We start from the raw sequence: 19,071 nt of genomic DNA on the forward strand, positions 1-19,071 counted from the left end.
CAAAAACTCCAGCTTTATAAAGTTCCTGTTCCAGTTGTACCAGCTGAAACGAAAGTTTCCATTTCCAAACTTCAGTTTACAGTGAGTCTGTGCTCTATTGATTTTGGGTTTTTTTTCCCCTCTGTTTATTGCCCCATAGGAGCAGTCTCACAGGTGCTGGACAGCCTGGAAGAAATTCATGCACTCACAGACTGCAGCGAAAAAGACTTAGATTTTCTTCACAGCGTTTTCCAGGATCAGCATCTTCACACGTTACTAGATGTAAGTTTTCAGTGATAAGCTATGTGAATGCATTTCTGTATCTGTTGTTCATTAGGTAGTATTTTGGTTTATCCAATACATATTTTTTTTTGTGTCATACCAGAATGAATTTATTTAGGAGTGGAATGGAACAATCAACTAGCACGTTACACAGAAATGCTTTTTAGGACTATACATACAGAATATTTTAGGATATGTAAATGCTTAATGACTTGATCTGAGTTAGTAGCTTTGCTCTAAAATAATGTATCAGAATAATTATTTTTCTTTTGATAAGGGCTAGATTTTCTTTTTTATTTTAAATGTGAATTGTAACTTCATAACTGTACAGATTCATTCCTTTTTTATTATTTTTAAGTAATGTAATAATCTTATACCATTTCTATGGACATTCTTACAAGTACAACATTTTTTCATTTGAAACGTGCTTGTTTCTGTCCTATTCTTGAACACAGTATGTAATAGGCTCAGCCAGTGAAAGGCACAGAGGAGCAGGAGTCGTGCCAGCTCTCTGATCTGCAGGTAGATGACTGTGATTGTAGAAACTTTCAAGAGTTTCTGAAAAATCGTTGAATGCTTTAGTACCTATATGCAGCTTTGCAGGGGTGTGATCCGAATGTAAATAGTGCCATAGTTCCTTGTTGTCAAAACTCTTTAAAATGCGTTAGATGGTTCTTATACTCCTTATAATTTCTTCAGTGATTGGTGAATAGTGGGCCACCTGGATTCCGTGCATCCTTCAACCTTAAAGGGTTCAGATCCACACATAATTTCTTCTGGAGGAGGAGGACTCAGCTGTAGGGTTCTGTACTGACCCGTAACGGGAACATAAGCCTTTGGGTAAAGCTTCCCCACGTTGTAGCTGCGGGTATGACTCAAGGAAACAGAGATCATTAGCTGTTAGGAGATGAATGCATTGCTCTGGCACGAGAGTCTATTTGTAATCTTTGTTCTTGATAACTGTTTATGCATTTTACATTAAATAGTCGTTAGATAAAATTAGATGAAGCATGCAGGAAGAAGGGCTTAGGAGCTCATGACTTTTCTGAACTGCATCTCCAACAACTCATCTTGCAGTTTGTATTAATTTTTTTTTTTTTTTTTTTTTTTTCCAGCTTTAGTTCATCTAGCTTGTGTTTCAGCTGCTTAAATTGCCTAGTCTTTTTGTATGGCATGCTGCAGTATAGCAAGGTGATCTGATAATATGAATGAGAAGTAAAAATCTGGACAGGAAGAGAATAACATGAGTGTAATAACAAGAACGGAAACACTTGTGTCACTCATGCAGGAAGGTTTTCAATATTTATTAACCGTTATTATGTTGTCATTTACTCTTGGGTTTTGGTAAACTAGATGGCCTTAGTTTTAAATACTTTGCTGTGTGACAGGTCTACTCATGCTTATGCAGTGCTTTTGCTTTTTTTTGTTCTTTACAGTACCATTCTGGTTTGTAGTGCTTCACTAATGATCTAATATTTCTGCAGTGGTTGCTGTAGCTTTTTAAACAAGAAAAAACTGCAAAGATTCTTTTATTTAAAAGTCATGGTCATTCTCTTAGACAGGGATGCACTTAAATGCACACTGTAATAAAATCTGTGAGAACAAAACACTATCAAAAAGAATTTTTGGTTTATTATGCTATGTGGAAGGGATATGATAGAATCTGCCCAAAAATACTTTTATTAGAATAATACAAAATAAAATTCTGAAAGATTGCAGTGTCATGGAATACATACTTGGAAGGCTGAAGCAAGTTACAGTCAGTATTATTTGAAAGGATAACTTTTTCATTTTGGTAACTTGAATGTGGGAGATTGATTTCTGTTTATGCATTGATACTAATGCAGGTTCTCTCAGAACTCTGAAAAAATCATCAGTTTTCCTTGAATGAAGTTATGTCAGGGAAAACTGTTCATTCTTCTCGGAGTATTTGGTGTTAATGAGGCCACCAGAACAAGTCACCTGTAAAGCGTTGTATACCACTGAGTAGGAATTTTATAATCTAACGTGAGGTTGTGGCTGTCACTTTGCATTAAAACTACTGTTCCTCTTCCTTGGGCTTTTTCCACAGTTAAATTTGTTCTGATGTCCCTAGTCTTTCTCAAGAGTTATCCTTATTTTTAGATTAAGCACATGATGGTAGTCTACTCCTGCAGCTGAAATACCTTTTTTTACTTCTGAACTAACTCTTTAAAACCAGCACACTCGGTGGTAGTCCATGAACTCGGGGGTTATAACGACAGACACCTCTGAAGGCCATAGAAAGCAGGGTTCCTATAATCCCATCGCTTGTTTTTAATTGATTCATTTATATATGTCTTGTTCAGAGAGCTGTTTTAACACTCTTTTCCACTTTACTTGGGTACCAAAGCTGTTCAAAACGAGGGAGAGAGGTGCCAACTACTCACAAAGTAATTCATATTCACTATGGGGCAAATCCTGTAATACACCAGCATATCCTGATGTGAGCTTATTGAATTATTCACTGTGTGATTTCCGCTCCCCCCATAATTTTACAGAATCCCTCTGTTGTGTTGAGTGGTTTTTTCCCCTGTAAAAAAAGTTACACAGTTCATTATTAAAAACTTAATTTTGTTTACGGGAGAGAATAAAGAAAAGGCCCTTCTAGATACAACCATTTAGAAATATTCACTAGCTAAAAAAATTTATTGTTTAATAATTGATCTTTCTTGTAAAAGGATACCTTCGGCTTGGACAGATTTTAATTTTTTCTTGCTCCTATTGGAAATGTGATGATGATAATTTTGGTGAAAACTGTAGGACATTCCTGTGTGTGACTTAGAACTGTCTGGGTTTATGCCTATATAAAGCTTTATAATTCTGGTATCCAGTTTAGATAATAAACAATGCAATGAAGTTAAGTAAAGGTTATAAATAACTTTATGGAAAAACAGAGCTAAATTTAAGTAGTGAAGCAGATTTTTATTAACACTGACAGATTTTTAGAAGCTTTATCAAAGCATTTGATTGAAATTTTTTTATTGACTTTCATGAAAGATCCTGGGAGGCTTTGCTGTCTTGAGTCAGCAGTACTGGTGAATAACTTGGAAATAAGTGTGAAGAGATGACTAATTTTGGAGACATTAGCCTTTGATTATTTTCTGTGTCATGCCAAAAGATTTTACTTGAATGATTATTTGTTTTTAAAAGTATACTGGGCTTCAAGGCTGGGTCTGATGGGAAAGGTAATGACACATTGTGTTTCATCTGTACTGGTGCATCAAAAGAAGCAAGCTTTGCTAAAAAGCAAAACCAGAAGCCTCTATTTTATGCAGCTGCCTACACTGAAGGAGACAAGATAAATCTTTCTTCAGTTGAGTCAAGCAGTTTGGTCACCTCTCCAGGGTCCTTTTCTTTGGGTGATTCTGAATGCAGATGTCGTTCGATTTACAAGTGAGATTTTCGCTCAGCAGGCTAACAATATCAGCTTTTGTGTGACTGGGGCCTCTCTATGCTACTGGCTTTGTCTGGGTCTGTCTGTCCCAGTCAGATAGTTCTCTAGGCTGGTGTCTTTGGGCTGTTAATTTAAGAAGTTTGTTACATTATTTTCATAGAAGGAATTGTTAAGGTAAGTGTTGTTATTTCTGCAAGTCTACCTGTGATAGAAGTGTTATGAACTTTGAAGAAAGTTTATTTTACCTTTTGCTGGCATAAGACATTGCACACGTACGGTTTTAACTAAATGAGATTAAACCAATTTTGGAATAGCTATATGGTTCATATCTGTATGTGTAGCCACTTCTTCCCTTTAGAGTTTAGTTCATATTCGTAGTGCATATTTTCAAGGCATGCTGATTTTTCAAGAGAATCTCACTTTTGTGTCTATTATCCTTTGCTGCTAATGGTAATGTTTCAAAGGAACGTGCATCTTTGCACACTTCAGAGTTCCCTTAGTGTTTCTTTTGAACTCAAGTCATCCAAACAGATTCAGTCTTAAAAGTCCAGACTTTTAAGGAAATATTTTCTCTTTTGCTAGAAAGAATGTTGTTGGGACCTCAGTTTAGCCTCTTGTATGGTTGGCCAAAGCATTCTACTGAATTTGTTTTGGTTTGTTCTGTTTACCCACTGAATGTTGGATGTTGGCACGGTAAATTTGAATGTCTTTTGTAAAAATGTATCAGTTATTCAGCAGTGTCCAGCCATGGCTGATACTATAGTTGTCTGTTTGAAAATGTTTTAAAAATTTTCACACATTTATCCCTGATTTACCTTTTTTTCCTGAGCAGAGTGTATTAATTTAATAGTTCTGTTATATCCTTCGGGGAAAAAAAGCAAAACGAGACATTTTGATTTCTATTTTCAGGATGCTTTCATTTCTTTCTTCCTTTTTTTTTTTTTTTTCCTTTTAAATTGTGAACAGACTGGTGGAATATCTATCATGATATAGAAAAAAAACAAAGCCAGCAGCCATGTATAAAAAAGCTTAAATATTTTTATGAATCCTCTAATTTTTCTTTGTTCTGATTTGAGTAAGAATGGCTTTCTGTGTGAATCACATAGTGTGGTTCAAGTTTTTTGGATCAACATTAGTCCTCACCCTCTTGAATACTGATTATGTTAAAACTAATAAGTGGAACATGTTTTAGTGAAACATGAATCCGTTTCTTTTGCAAAAACAGATCAGAAAGTGTATCTGTGCTAGATGTCTGTCTAAACTCCCTCAGAATATGTTAAGTGAAATAATCCTTTCTCATTTTTAAAGCACCTTGTTTTCCTATTTTAATTATCCTTTAATTGAAATGTTTGTAAGACGAAAGCAAATGGAAAATGTGTTTTAGAAAAAGAAACTATGTTGGCAGGAAAACACCTTGCTATTTGGGGAACCAAATCTGGCTTTTGTCCCAGTCCAGCAGGGGCAGCATGCTCAGCCCCAGGGAGTGGGAGGGACTGTCTCTCACTGCAATGGAAACTCCTTTCCCAAGTAGTGCAGAAGAACATTGACCAAACCATAGGGAGAGCTGTTTGAAGAATTCCCTCAGCAGGTGGGCTGGATCATCATCACCAGCGTGGTGTGCTTTTTCTCTAAAAGGTAACTTCTCTGGAAGGCTATATGTGAAAGAGCACTAAAAGCAGAAGCTATTCCAGAATTTCTTCTGCATTATTTCATAATCATTCTCTAAAATACCCTCCATTTTCAACTTTCTTCATACCTTTGCATTTCATTTTCTGTGTTTCTGGGATATGTAGATCACTCTGCTAGTCAGCATCATCTCATTGTTTTCTCGTTCTTCCTGTTTCTCTATCTTAGAAATTTATAGAGAGAATCTGTCATACATTTAGTCTTCTGAGCAGAAACCATGTTCATTCCATGTTTTTATAATATCTTATATAACTGATATATGACTGGGGCTTTTAAACATGACTGATAGAAATAAGAGCTAACAATAACTTTTATATTGATCATTCCTTTTTTGAGAAATTTATGTATCCACCATCAATGCAAAATTCTGGGTCGGATTGCATGACACTATGATAGTTGCTTTGTTGCACTTAACCTGTTTTCTTTCGACCTAGTGTTCTGACATTTCTGAGTATTTTTAAGCATAGCAAAAATGTGGTGAAATTCAGATTAATAAAGTATGTACTTTAAATAAGAGTTGTACTATTTTGCCCATTCCCTATGGCCTAATGACATTTCCCTTGTGTCAATGGTGTGTCATTGTGAGTGTCTGCAAGTGTGTGTCTGTGTGCGCCAACTTATCTTACTCTGAAAGCATAAATCTGTAGACCTTTTTCTAGTTCTCAAAATTTAAAAATCCTTTGATTACATTATATTTTTATCTTACTGGGCTCTGATCTATCAAAGAACGCTAGAATTGTTCTCCTGGCATTTGTAGGACATTTAGTTAATTTCACTTATACTATTCTGAGATGAAGAGGATCATTTTCCTATTTGACTATCTACATTTTCCTCACTTCTTTTTATGCTGAAGGTAGAGCAAGCTAGTTTCTGTCCCTTTTTAACTGTAAGGGCTACCTGTTGGGGTTGGGGTTTTTTCCCTTTAAAACTTAAGATTATCAGATTTATTATTTCTCCACGATCTTGGGACTTACTCTGAAAAATTACAAAAAATAAAGAAATCCTACAGCGCCTGGGATTACAGCCCACAGGTCTTGAGTAACATTTGCACTTTGTTGGTGCTGAGAGCTTTCTTTTGCTGTGCTTTAGATATTTCAGTCTACACTTAGTTAACATTAAAATACCCAAAGGCAGTATAGTAACAGCCAAGTAAGCTGTGCTTCTATCTTTGAAGTCAGTCGGGCCTCACTGCCTCCTACTTCCAGTTATTCGGGTACTTGGGTGGTACATGTTGACTGTTCTTTTTACTAATGAGCTCACTACAGTATATTTTTATTCTCAGTATATCATTTAAAAAATCTACATGGATGGGGAGAAATAAAAATGGTTGTAACTCCAATTTAGCACCTCCTGGTGCAAGATATGCCCAACATCACAAAACAAGTGAGAAGATGTGTTCTTTGCCAACCCTCTGTAATCATTGTGGATTTAACTAGTTTTATATGGGTTCTATATCCACCTGTAGTGAGGTTCATGGTCCTTTTCTTCAAGATTGTGGTCTAACCCTGAAGAGTTAATTCAGTTGGGAGAATTGGGAATGAAGCCTATTTAGGCTTAACCTGAGTCTGTAGTTCCTGCTATAGGTCATTAGTCGGGGGGTAAAACAGGGGCAAAGGTTATTCTCTGGGGTCTTTCAAGGTGTTGTCCATGTAACATAACTCTTTTTATAGCCCTTCTTGTGTCAGCTTTAGGGGTTATTTAGTTAGGGGTTAGTTTTCCCTGGTGCTTACAGAAGGTTGGAAAAGACCTTTAAGATCATCAAGTCCAACCTTTAGTGTAACACTGCCAAGTGCACCACTAAACCGTGTCCCTCAGCACCACATCTACACGTCTCTTAAATACCTCCAGGGACAGTGACCCAACCACCGCCCTGGGCAGACCCTTCCAGGGCCTGACAACCCTTCTGGTGAAAAATTTTTTCCAATATCCTGTCTAAACCTCCCCTGGCACAACTTGAGGCCATTTCTTCCAGTCCTAACATTTGTCACTTGGGAGAAGAGACCAACCCCCACCTCTCTGCAGCCTCCTTTCAGGTAGTTGTAGAGAGTGATCAGGTCTCCCCTGAGCCTCCTCTTCTCCAGGCTGAACTACCCCAGCTCCCTCAGCCGCTCCTCACAGGAACTGTGCTCCAGACCCTTCCCCAGCCTTGTCGCCCTTCTCTGGACATGCTCCAGCTCCTCAGTGTTTTTTATGCTTAATTACTGATCAGCTTCTTGATGTCATCTTTAAAAGGTGGTTTGCCCTGGTTTTGTTAAGAACACCTTCAATTAGATATCTGATGCAACAAAAAAAAATTTAAGTGACTATCTTATTGAAATAACCGTATTTTTGTGTCCTTGAAGTTATAAATATGTTAAAATACCTCATGAAATAATGGTCCAAGCCCATGTCTTTCACAACAGTGCCACTGGTACAGTCCAGAATGAGAGTGGGTTTCTTTTTTTATTGGGACCTTTGAATTTCCTTGTGCTGATTTTCTGATGCTTATGCTTGTTTTCTTGGTACTGCTGTGTGCAAAGCAGTACCTTTATGTCATCCTAGTTTTACTTCTTGCATCTTTCCAAAAGAAGTTAAAACACTTGCAGTATGAACAGAGAAAAATTTGGTTTATGATACAGAAACAGAGTTGAGACCCACCCCCCCCACACACACCCCACACAAAAAAATGGCTGAAGGGACTTGTGGCAGAGAGTTCCTGAAACAGAAAAAGATTAGATGGTGTACTGAAGATGTCAAGTAGTGTATAGTGGAAGACTGATGGGTACCTTGGATATCTGCATTCAGCTTATGGCAGCAAAAATGGGAGAGTTCCCACCTCCTTTGAGGAGGTAGGAAAACATCTTAGTCAGTCTACTCCGATCCAAATCATTTTTGGTTTGTCACTATGGTTTTCAAATATGGCATGTATTTAAGGTTATTCAGTCCCAGGTTTTGCTTACCACACTTTCCAATTTGAGAGAACATATGTTTACCTACATGTATTGCATATGATGTAGAATTTTTCTAAATTGCAACCTTTTCCTCTTTGGCAAGCTAAGAACATGTACTGTCTGGCATATCTTTTAGCATCTGCTATCACTTCTTGAGAACTCCAGCTTCTGCAGTTGGTAGAATTTTTATGATGAGTATTAATATGGGTCTTTCTTAAAATATGAGATGACTTACTACATTAGAGTCCTAAATTATAGTGAAATATAATACTGTCAGATACTGGAGTCTGGATTTATTATACAAGAACGAGGCATTTGGGGACACCTGAAATTAAATAGAAGGAAATAATGTCTTGTGTGATTTTGAAGAGTAGCATAACTGTTTATTATCAGTGCTTCTGTGACACAATTTAAAAAAAAAAAAAAGGCTTCTTGGTAAATACGGGGCAAATCAAGAGGCACAATTTAGAAGGATGGTTGTGGAAAAAGAACACATGCATCCTGCAGTTTATTTTGTAAACTGTAGTCCCCTTCTCAGCTCTTTCACCTCTGAAGTGTGAAGGCTTTGAATTTACAGAGTAAGCGGTAGTTTCTGCTAAAAAGGATTATGTTCTACAGTAGAGCTGAAGAACTTTGTGTGATCTCCCCACAGCTCATGACTGCCTGCAGTTTCAGTACAGGATTGTAGCCTATTGCGACAATTTGAACTTGGATATATTTTCACTTTTTTTAAGGTTTGATCAAAAGATAGATACAACAGATATTCCAACCTTTAGCCACGTAACAGAATGGAAAACCTTTTCAGTGCTCTATACCTTAACCTTCTAGCTCCCCTGGTGTTTCCAAGCATACCAAATATGTCAATGCAAGATTTAGATGATAAAATATTGAGTGGTAACGTATGTAATACCACTCAGCATCTTTGCCTATTGTCAACTCTGGCAAAGGACTGTATGCTTTTCTTCCAACTGTCATGTAACCAAATTCCTACCAATAGACAGACCCTGTGACGGCAATAAGAAAATCTCTTTCTGGATTCCTTTCTATCCCCTGGATTACTATGAAGGCAATGCATATACAGTCCTTTGACTGTGCATATCTTAGGGGTTGGGGCGATGTATTTTCCCTCTGAAAGGGAAACCTACGATCATCTCAAGGTTCCCCCTTAATATAACAGATACTGTATCTGTCGCCATCAGGCATTTGATTTATATTACTCCTCAGTAGAATGAATCTTGGCAGTTTGAGCTTTACTAAGATGCTGTTCTGACAGGCAACTCAGTAGGACCACTTCTGATGGGCAGTGTTTGTTGTCCTGTATAGCACGCTGAAGGGTCAAGGTATTTTATTCTAGAAGTTCTTGAAGTTGATCAGTTAATATATATCCTCCTTCTCCAGTAATAAGGCATTAACCACCAAGAAACTCTGTGTTCAGAAATATGGTCATTAGCAACTGGCTAACATTTATTAAACATTTTCCAGTTGGCAGTTAGCTTCATTGGTATGTCAGTTTCGCATGGTCAGAATTTCAGGGTTTGTGTGTGCAATACAATGAGATTTGTCATTCTGACTCTCTAGAAGACAATTGTTTGCCAATTGTGTGCAGTGGGAATTGTACTAATACACAGAGAAAAATATTTTGGCCAATTCAGTTGGGTTTCCTCTCCTCTCTTCTTCCTCCCAAAAGTGAAGTTCTTGATTTAAAATAAAACAAGTGAAGAAGCCCAAATATGGAAAGGTCCAAAAAAAAGGAAGCAGCTTGAAGTAAAAGTTAAAAATCCATGGGGTTTGGTTGAGTTTACCTGCCACCATTTTTTCTTACCTGTTGTTGTAAGTAAAGGTGTAAGCAAATCTGGTTTTATGTTCATTTCTGGCACAGGTAGCAGCAAGTGTAACTCTGCTCTGCAAGTAACATATGAATATGTAAGAATACACGTCATTTTTTAAATCAAATTACAGTTGGCCTACATTTTGCAGATAAAAGTCCCTCTAAAAAGTAAAAGAAGAGTATGTGTGTTTCAGTTCTGTCACATAAATAGTCAGAATTAAAGTGAAATTAGGGATTCTCTTTGCTGCTATAGGATTTTTTTGTTTTGTTTTTTACATAAGAGACTATTTAGGTGTTGCATGAATGTGAATATGTAGAAACAAACTGAATATTTAAAATTAGCATAACCTCTGTCAGGGTTACTAAAAGTCTGAGGGCCTAATGTAACAAGCTGCAGTGATGGCAGCTGTCGGTTCTGTGGCATGACTGGAGCAAACTCTTGTCTGGCCAGACAGACTTAATGTACAGCTCAACATACAGTCTTGTTCTGTGAATACTGTGTCAAAGAATCTTCATTTTAGGTGATAAGCTACCTTCTGTTGAAGTAGTCTTGTTCACTGCTTAGTTGCAGAGCACGTCACGGTGTAAGAAACTCGAATGCAAAGGCTGGTCATACTCCTCTTCTACAGTAAGTGTACCACACACAAAAGTTTGAAGCTGTGGAGGGCTTCAATCAAATCTGTAATGCTCTAGTGATCACAACGTAGGGTCTTAAATATGCTTTGGACTTCCGTATGGGATGGGACCATAATGTGTGCTTTGGAATTATGCTGGGAAATGAATGTTAGGTCACTGGTGCTAAAATAGTAACTGAGCTTCAGGCACAGCCCTTAACTGAAAAACAGGGAGTTTAAAAGAACAAACTGTATTTAAACAAGGTTGAAGATAAAAACCCTGCTGACTGTGACCTTGTTACTCAGTGTGCTGTCCAGTAGGATTTGTTACCTTCAGAGATGTTTTTCCTTGAGGGCGTAGAATCCCAAGGAAACAGGCACCCATGGGAAGGTGCATTGAAAAGGAGATGTGAAGCAGAACTGACAGAAGAAAGAAGTCAGTCGATTATCTAATTGGCTCTTAAACTTTAGCACTTTCCAAGCTATTACTGCTTCTGAATATTATTTCATTCAGTAGGTCATGGATTTCTTTCAGACTTGCAGCGCATGAAATGTGAGGGGTAAATGGAATACCAAAGTAGGGAGCTGTGAAATGTAACAGAGCAACAGCCCTATTTGTTAGTAAATGTTGCTGTGCAAGGGGCAACACCTCCACCTGAGAATTTTCAGATGGTACAAAAACCTAAAAGTTGTGAAAAACAGCCCTCTAATATCACTGTGTTGCATATGGTTATATTGTTCAGAAAGCAAAAGGCAAATATATAAGGACATGTTTTAATGATTATTTTTAGATGTTTCAATTTGAGGATTTAATAATTGAGGTTGGCAACCTAGTGTCTGTCTGAATTATAACTAATTCCTCATAAAATGTGTATTTGTGTTGAATGATCACGGGCTTTTGTGCTCTAGCAGTTCAGTAGCTCTTAACAGAAGTTTCTCATTTGCAGAAACTTACAGTTTTTGGATAGATGAAATACTGATTTCACTGCGTAATCTAACTCATTACATTTAAGATTGGACTAGGCAGTGAGGTTAAATTCCTGCTAGTTGTCATGTATCTAAAATTTTCGGTGTGGCATTGAATGGGGGTTGTGTTCGGACGGTATTCTGACTCCTCTTACAGGAAATGGTTAAAAAAGAATTTCTGCACATCTGAAAAACTAGTCAGAAAGGAAGAGTTGTTTGTTTTGTCTTGCCTGCCTGATTGTGGATTAGGCTTTGGGCTGTCTGCTTTTACATATCAGAAGAAACCAGTTCCCTTTATACCGGCAGAAGACAAAGACTCTGGACCCTTAGAAGAAAGCTGGTCAACTGGTAGGGACACTACTTGACATGTATTGGGTATTCTCTTCGTAGTATTTGCGTTCTAGCATGCCAAGTTTAAAGTAAAACTTGTCTTTTTAAGAAGCAGTACTATTTTTTTAATTAACTATAATGTCAGTTTATGTTTGTTGTATCAGGTTTTGTTAATGTAGCAGTTGTGATTGTTAAGATTTTCTAGAGCAAACTCTTAGTTTTGATTTTCCGTGTACTAAATGCAGAAGAACTGGTTCTGAGGAGTGAGGCTGAGGTGCAAAGTGTTCAAAAACCTTTGGAATTTCAAGACTACCATTGCTGTGGCATTTTACAACTTTTTTTATTTTTTAATTATTAGCAATTTTTAATTGTTGTGTGTAGCTTATTGCTGTGTGAAGTTGTTGGAGGTTGGCTGCTGGGCAGAGGGGGCAGAGTTATTCGCTATCACCTCAAAATACAGCATCCCAGCAAAAAGAAAGCCCATCATTAGGGGACATACAGATTTTTGCCCTGCTAAAACTCTGTTGGTATGAGGTAGAAAAGCATTCTGTTCAGGACAGTGAAGAATGCACCAGTTAATTCTGTTCCACAAGAAACCAGCTTTGGTATGGTCCCTGAAGGACTTTGGGTTGCAGGGCTGCTGAAAGACAACAGCACTGAGAACGGGCTGGTTTTCTGTGATTAAAGTGGTGTAGCTAAGCGAATGTAGTATTGTGTTCTGTACCACAGGAGTATATGAAGCCTGGATGTCATCATCATTAATGTTTACTTTAATCTCTGATGTGTGCAAACAGATTCCATTCAGAGTTTCTTAAACATTCTGTAAAACGTTCCTGTAAAGGTGTGTTGGATTCTTATGTCCGAGGGAACAAATGTTAATGTGTATAAATGAGATCTCTCAATTCACGTGCTTGCAGAGACAAATTATGGAGCTGTAAATTTCTTCTTCTAAATTGCTTCTGCTATTGCTGTTGTTTAAGTGCAAAAAATGTTTGAAAAATATTGCAGAACAGAGTTTTTCTCAAAGACTGGAAAGAAGGTAGGACTGCTTCACCAGTCCTGGTGCATTAATGCATATTGGCTCTTCTTACCAGCTTGTGCTGTGTTCTGGCAGAGAACTTCTAATCATCTTTTGTAACCAGGAAAGACTAATCACTGTTAGAGTTAATGTGGTTTTTTAAATAGGCTTAATAACATAACACTAAAAAACTCTCTCCAGAATGAATGCACAGTTAATATGGTTGAAAATCAGAGATACAAAATAATGTCCTGGATTCATCTTTCTGTTTACATGAGTACATACCAGACAAGGGACACTTTAATACCAGGCACTTCTTTTAATGTTATTAAAAAAAAAAAAAAAATGTGTGAAAGCATTGTTGAAATGACATATTGAAAGAACTAAAATATAAAGCAAATACTAAGAGGTATTGATACTTCCTTTGTTTCTGGGTTTACTGATTATTACTTGACATGTTTTTAAAGGAGCATATCCTGGTTGTGTTTTCTTGTTTTTGCTTGGACTACATAAGCAGTTAATGTAGAAATAGTACTTCTGATACAATCCTGTACATAATAGTATTTTAATTTCTCCTAAAGATGCATTAGAAATACATGATGACATATGAACTGGAAAAAGATGAATGGTTCCTCGGGTAGCTGTGTATGTATTTATAGATTTGAAAACAGTCTTGTCATTTGACTGTCTTCAGTGTGTAATAATTGCATTTGTCTTGTGTACTGTAATTTGTGCCACTACTCTCCAAAATAATTTAGTGTTATAATACATTATACCAGAGAGAAATTGCATGGCCTGAACAAAGGGTTGTTTCTAGGTGAAATGTGAAATAGACAGAGACCATTTGGTAACAATACTGATTGTATCCACTAGGAAACTTTTCTATTGCTAACATGGAATATTAGTAGTAAGCACAGCTGTTTTAAAAAGGAATTAAACCCACTTTTAGATCAAGACAGTGTTCACCATCATTTCAAGAACCGCTATTAAAACCTGAGAATTTGTGGCCCATATTTAAAAAGGCAAACAAACTTTGACATGATGAAAGCTGTGGTCAGCTCCTGTTTTTTAAAAGTAATTCAGAGCACAGAGGTAGTAACAACAAGCTGAACATCTACAGTGTGTTTTAAAAAAACATTGCACAGAATCTTCTTTCTTAATTGGCATTCTAATTATGGGATGGCATTTGGCTGTAATCTTCCCTGAGAGAAACTCACGTAGCTGACTTGATGCTTTCTGGCTGCCTGAGATTACCCCTTCCCCTTGCCAACATAGTTCCTCCTCTGTTAAGTATTACTTGTATTCTTTGCTCTTAGATGTGTGATCTTTTTTATTTGGGCAGAAAATACGCTTGCCTTTTTCCTTGCATGCAGAGGTTAAAGTGATGGTAACCCAGCTGAACCAATGAAAAAGTGTATTTCTTTTTTCTTAAATTAATATACCTTCATTAAATGCCCCTTGGTTTAATTAGGAATTTAACATTTAAAAATTAATTTCAAATTGGAGAGGTTCAAGTCTCTTTTCAGATTTATTGTGGGTTTTGTTTGCTTCTTGCTTTTTAGAGTTAAAGTTGAACTGATTTTTAGAGAAAAACATGATATACTGACAGTAAAATGTAATGTGGTGTAGGCTGTTTGCACAGTGTTTCCTTTAGACACTGGAATGAGTGCCTTCCACAGTAATGAGCTTTGGAGGCAGAGTACTGAAGATTCTCTGGAAAGACATCTGCTGGTGCTAGTGAAGCTACCAAAATACGCCCTTTCTCTAGCTGAGGCTGTCTTCTGCTTCCAGAAACAATGAATGGATCCTGTGGCTTGGGTAATATGTAGGCTTTAAGCCTTAATGAAAATGTGAAGGATTTTCTCTGAAGTACTGTCAGAGCTCCTTCTAACAGTTTTGTGCCTTGGAAGCAAATCTCAGTAAGTAGCAGTCGTGGAAGATGAAAGTTAAGTGCGGTGCCTCAGCATGAAGGCGCTACAGAAAAATGAATGCACCCTTGTTTAGTCTGAACTTTGCCTTGGTTTTTTTCTAAACATTCTTAGAGGCACTTTCCTTCCCACTTTCCCTTGTGCCTCTATCGTAGTCTCAAAAGATAACTTAGCCTCTCCCATGATAACGAGAAAAAATGTTTCTGTAAACTGCCGCTTGTTTTGGATCGCAGTAACGTTGCGACTTGAGTGAGATCAGCACCGTCAGTGACTTAGCTTTTAAGCATTTGCTAGAAATAACTAAGAGAAATATTTTCATGCTAACTTTTCTGTAGTTTCATTAGTCTTAATCAGGATGTGTGTGTGAGTCTCTCAGAAAAACTCATTCAATAATATTCATGTTGAGTATAGCAGAGTTTTGACAGCACAAGGTGAAGTTGTTGGATGTGGAAGAAACTGATTTAGCTTTACTTTTCTACTTTTCTTTCCCCAAGACAGAGGTATAACTGTCCTGCAGGCCATGTTTTTTGGAAGGGACGTTGTTTCATCTTTTTGTATCTATTTCTGTACGGACTTGAAATGTTCAACATGTGCATCAGAAGTTAATGAACACAAGGAAAATGATGATTATGTTGGATTGTGTTTATTGCAATATGCATGTCTTCTAAAATAGAATAGTACTTATGTGAGAAAGAGAAGAGGGTACTTCTGCAGCTTGACAAGATTCCCTTTTGCAAACATCTGAGGCCGTCCTTAGCCAAACAGTGGAGCTGTGAGCTTCACAGAGGAACCTCCTGAGGACTCCTTGCTGAGCAGCCTAAATGGGGGGTTCTTATCAACTCATCCTTTACAGTATTAGGGTTTGGTGACAGTGTTAGAGCCCCTTGTGTATTTTGAATGTTTGTTTATACACACTATTTTGCATTTCAGTTGAATTTTGAATATTTCCAAAGTTGAGAGGTTCCACGATTTTCCTGGGCATCTCATTGCAGTGTTTTACCACCCTCACTGTTACAAAAAATTCTCTAATATCTTAAAAATAGCTATTTGTATCTTTTTTTTTGGCTTATATTTCAAAAAAGTAGTCTAACATAAATAGGAATTAATTACAGGTATGACCATCTTCATATTGTTTGAAATGTAGGCCAAAAGTTTTTTTATTTGAAAATAGTACTTGTTACAGTGCCTTTTTATTCTTAAGTATACATCTATTTCTTTAAAACATGCAAAGTCTTGTAGGTTTGTATGAAAAAGAGGCTGTAGTATCTATCTCTAATTTGAAACTGAAGATCAATCCTGTTGTGGTTTGCATTGCTGAGGTGATTTAAAAGGTTTTTTTAAAAACTTCTTTCCCGAAAGGTTTACGATTTCCTCCTTAAATACATTAGCATTCTTCTGTCCAGTAGAAAATACTAGTAAAATAAGGGTGCACTTTTTTTTTTGTGAGCCCTTTTTCTTGCAAAGATGTGGTTTTTAGTTCTCCAAAGACTTAGGCTTTTGTAGCTTTTTATCTTCAAGGCTTTGTTCCCATATTCTGAGGTTTATTTAAACTACCCGTTGGAATGTTTGATGATTGATTTATTGAGAAAAGTGGGATATGCAGATCAATTTGATTTTATAACAGAATTTATCATTTATGCGAGATTCGTAGGATCACTTCTAGTAAAAGAATATAGTTTATGTAAATTTGTGGAAAAAGCATGGGAGGTTTGCAGAATCCCTTAACCTCTTGAACTTTCCCATGTCATCCTACGAACTCTGAATCTATGGCACTGTTCAAATCAGGAAATGTTTAAAAATGAAAAGCCAAAACCCTAAGCTGCTAGATTTTGTATACAGAACATCTGTGGGACTTGCAGTTTAACAGTCATCTTAATCATGGTAACATAAGCAGACTATTGTTAGCGCTCATCATTACTTTATATAAAGTAGCATATGATTTCATTAGTTTGTTCTCTTGTTATTTCAGCTTTATGACAAAATAAACACAAAATCTTCACCACAAATCAGGAATCCTCCAAGTGATGCTGTACAGAGAGCCAAAGAGGTAATGGGTTTAAAATAAAATATGGGCTTTTACTTTGAAAGGTTGAATGTATTTAAAGTTGATTTTTTTTTTTCTTCATTAAGATACTGATATGTATTCTGGCTCATAATCTGAATTATTTCTGGAACTTTACGTTTGCTTACTTAAGTTACATAACATGTTGCATAAACTTGCAGAATTCCATTATGCCTGTAAGGATTATATATATTACTCAGTTTCATCATTTAACCTTTGCTGCAACAATAGCAGTCTTAAAAGGAACACTTCTGTTGGGTAAATGCGGTGTCTTTCATGTTCAGTTTATGTATTACTTGGTCACAAAAAAAAAAAAAAAGGTGTTTCTAAGTATCAGCTTTTTATACTGGAAAAACAGATTTATCATAGCTAGCTCTAAGAAGAGCAGACCTAGTAATGCAGTGAAGGTGGCCCAATAAGATGAAAGGTAAATAGATACAGATCATCTTAATTCTTACCCCTGACAAATATTTATTTATTTATTGCAAGTAGTGAAAAGAATTGTTGTACTTATTTTTACTAATAATATATAATACAGTTATTGGGAGTAATGTCATAGGAACACATTGTTTATAGTACTGTTAAAACAGAGTGAACAGGAAGACTGAAATACTGTGTAGTAAGTGCAGTCACACTGATAGACATCCTGAACTATGTCTCCTGCCTACTCCTTTCCCCAGTGATAAACTGAAGTATGGCTCAGATTTTATAAAATCTGGCGCTTGGAGGTCGGGTAGCAGATGGACTATCTACACTCGATGTCTTTTACAATTTAATTTGTGGAAAGGTTTTATGATTATTTTTCATTCTGCTTTTAAATTGATTGTTTTAATAAGTTGAGACCATGTGTGAGAGTAGCAATTGGTGGTGATGATGCCTGTCACCTGTAAGTTAGCGCTTCATTTCTGACTCCATATATTTAGCTGTTGGAGAAATACTGTCAGTTGTAAAAGAGCAATTCTGTCCTTCAAATTTCTGCTTTAATCTCTCTCAGAAAGTAAATTGAAGTATTTTATTCTCTTGGAGGTACAGGGCGGGGGCACGTTCTCCTAAGCCCTTTCCTGAAGAACATTATTTTACATAATCAATTGGAGATATTCTGACTGAGCAGTGAGGGGTTTTATTTGTTTGGTTAATAGCCTTATTTAAAAGCAAATTACTGTGGGCATTTCTCCTACTTGTTTTGCAGGTATTGGAAGAAATTTCATGTTACCCAGAGAACAATGATGCAAAGGAGCTAAAGCGTATTTTAACACAACCTCATTTCATGGTAAGCAAATGCTACTCTTGTTGGTGGGTGGTTTTTTTTGTTTTGTTGTTGTCATTTGTTTGGTGGGGGTTTTTTTATATGCTTTATATTAGAAAGCATCAGTAAGTTCTCCCTAAAATCTGCAGGTGATGAAACTGCGTACAATACACCTATTAATAAATATTTCTAGTCTGCTGGTCTGCCAAAATAGTTTCTATTACTACTTTTATCGATTGCAGTTTCACTGTCTTTTTTTGGGAGGAACTGCATTGCACATAGATAGAAGAATGAATCCTTTTGGATGTTTATAGGTAGAGCTGGGGTCTCCTTTTTCTTCTTCCTAAAGTTGTCTTAGGGTAAAGGTGTGTGAAGTCATTGCAAAATAAGTGTTTATTTAACGTTATTTTACAATAAATCAATACCCTGCACAGTCTAGTGAATTCGTGTTACATACCAACTCCTGCTGCGTCTGTTTCACAAACTTGATTTGCGGGTAGTAATTGTCCTAAATTCAGGGACGTGAGTCCTTAATAACTTGGTCCCAGTTATTCAAGTCCAGTCTTTTGAAACTATTTAAAGGATTTATTTTGTTCATGCTGTGGATTAATTTCGTAAGTTCAGAAATATAAGTGTTTGCTGAAATCTGCTATACACTATTGTCAGTTTAAAATCGTGAATTTGACTTTCCCTAACACAAGGATTATATGCAGGGGGCTTTGTGGAATTTGCTCACCTGAAAGCTGAATTACTGTAAGTCTGAAGGATAAACCTAATTTCCAGGAAA

The 19,071-nt window shown here is 36.7% G+C and overlaps 1 protein-coding gene across 1 annotated transcript in view; it reads left to right on the plus strand.

The window, feature by feature from the left end:
* The window catches only part of CASK (calcium/calmodulin-dependent serine protein kinase (MAGUK family)), a 79,259-nt gene that overhangs the window by 18,981 nt on the left and 41,207 nt on the right, over positions 1 to 19,071 (plus strand). Inside the window, exons 6-8 of the mRNA XM_010153039.1 lie at positions 140 to 261; positions 16,946 to 17,023; positions 18,228 to 18,308. Of these exons, the coding sequence (XP_010151341.1) occupies positions 140 to 261; positions 16,946 to 17,023; positions 18,228 to 18,308 (281 nt within the window). The remainder of the gene's footprint in view (positions 1 to 139; positions 262 to 16,945; positions 17,024 to 18,227; positions 18,309 to 19,071) is intronic.

This window comes from Eurypyga helias, unplaced genomic scaffold, assembly GCF_000690775.1.
Source record: "Eurypyga helias isolate BGI_N326 unplaced genomic scaffold, ASM69077v1 scaffold5606, whole genome shotgun sequence".
NCBI lineage: Eukaryota > Metazoa > Chordata > Aves > Eurypygiformes > Eurypygidae > Eurypyga > Eurypyga helias.